Source organism: Penaeus monodon, chromosome 23, assembly GCF_015228065.2.
Source record: "Penaeus monodon isolate SGIC_2016 chromosome 23, NSTDA_Pmon_1, whole genome shotgun sequence".
Lineage (NCBI taxonomy): Eukaryota > Metazoa > Arthropoda > Malacostraca > Decapoda > Penaeidae > Penaeus > Penaeus monodon.
The window spans coordinates 35,095,461-35,095,705 of NC_051408.1; the positions used below are offsets into that span (position 1 = coordinate 35,095,461).

General features: G+C 41.2%; 1 protein-coding gene across 1 annotated transcript in view; it reads right to left on the minus strand.

Moving 5' to 3' along the window:
- Positions 1-245, minus strand: part of LOC119587959 (heterogeneous nuclear ribonucleoprotein M-like) — a gene marked incomplete in the record, with an annotated part of 57,205 nt that overhangs the window by 2,977 nt on the left and 53,983 nt on the right. The window contains 1 exon segment of the mRNA XM_037936670.1: positions 62-97. Coding sequence (XP_037792598.1) covers positions 62-97 — 36 coding nt within the window.

Here is a 245-nt window from a genome sequence, read left to right on the forward strand (position 1 = left end):
TTGTGGTAATACAAAAGTGAGGTGAGCTGACCCTAGAGTCGAGCTGTCACGTCCACCTTACCTCCTGTGATACTTGGGTTAATGGAGGGTACATTATCTGTAACAAGAAAGTAGGCATCGTGTCATCTGATGCTGTCAAATCAACAACTAGATGGATACACTTTCTTTCTCTCTTAACTTTTTTTTTTTTTCATCACTCTACATTCAACATCCCTTCAGTCATACAGATAAGAGATGAGGGGGGG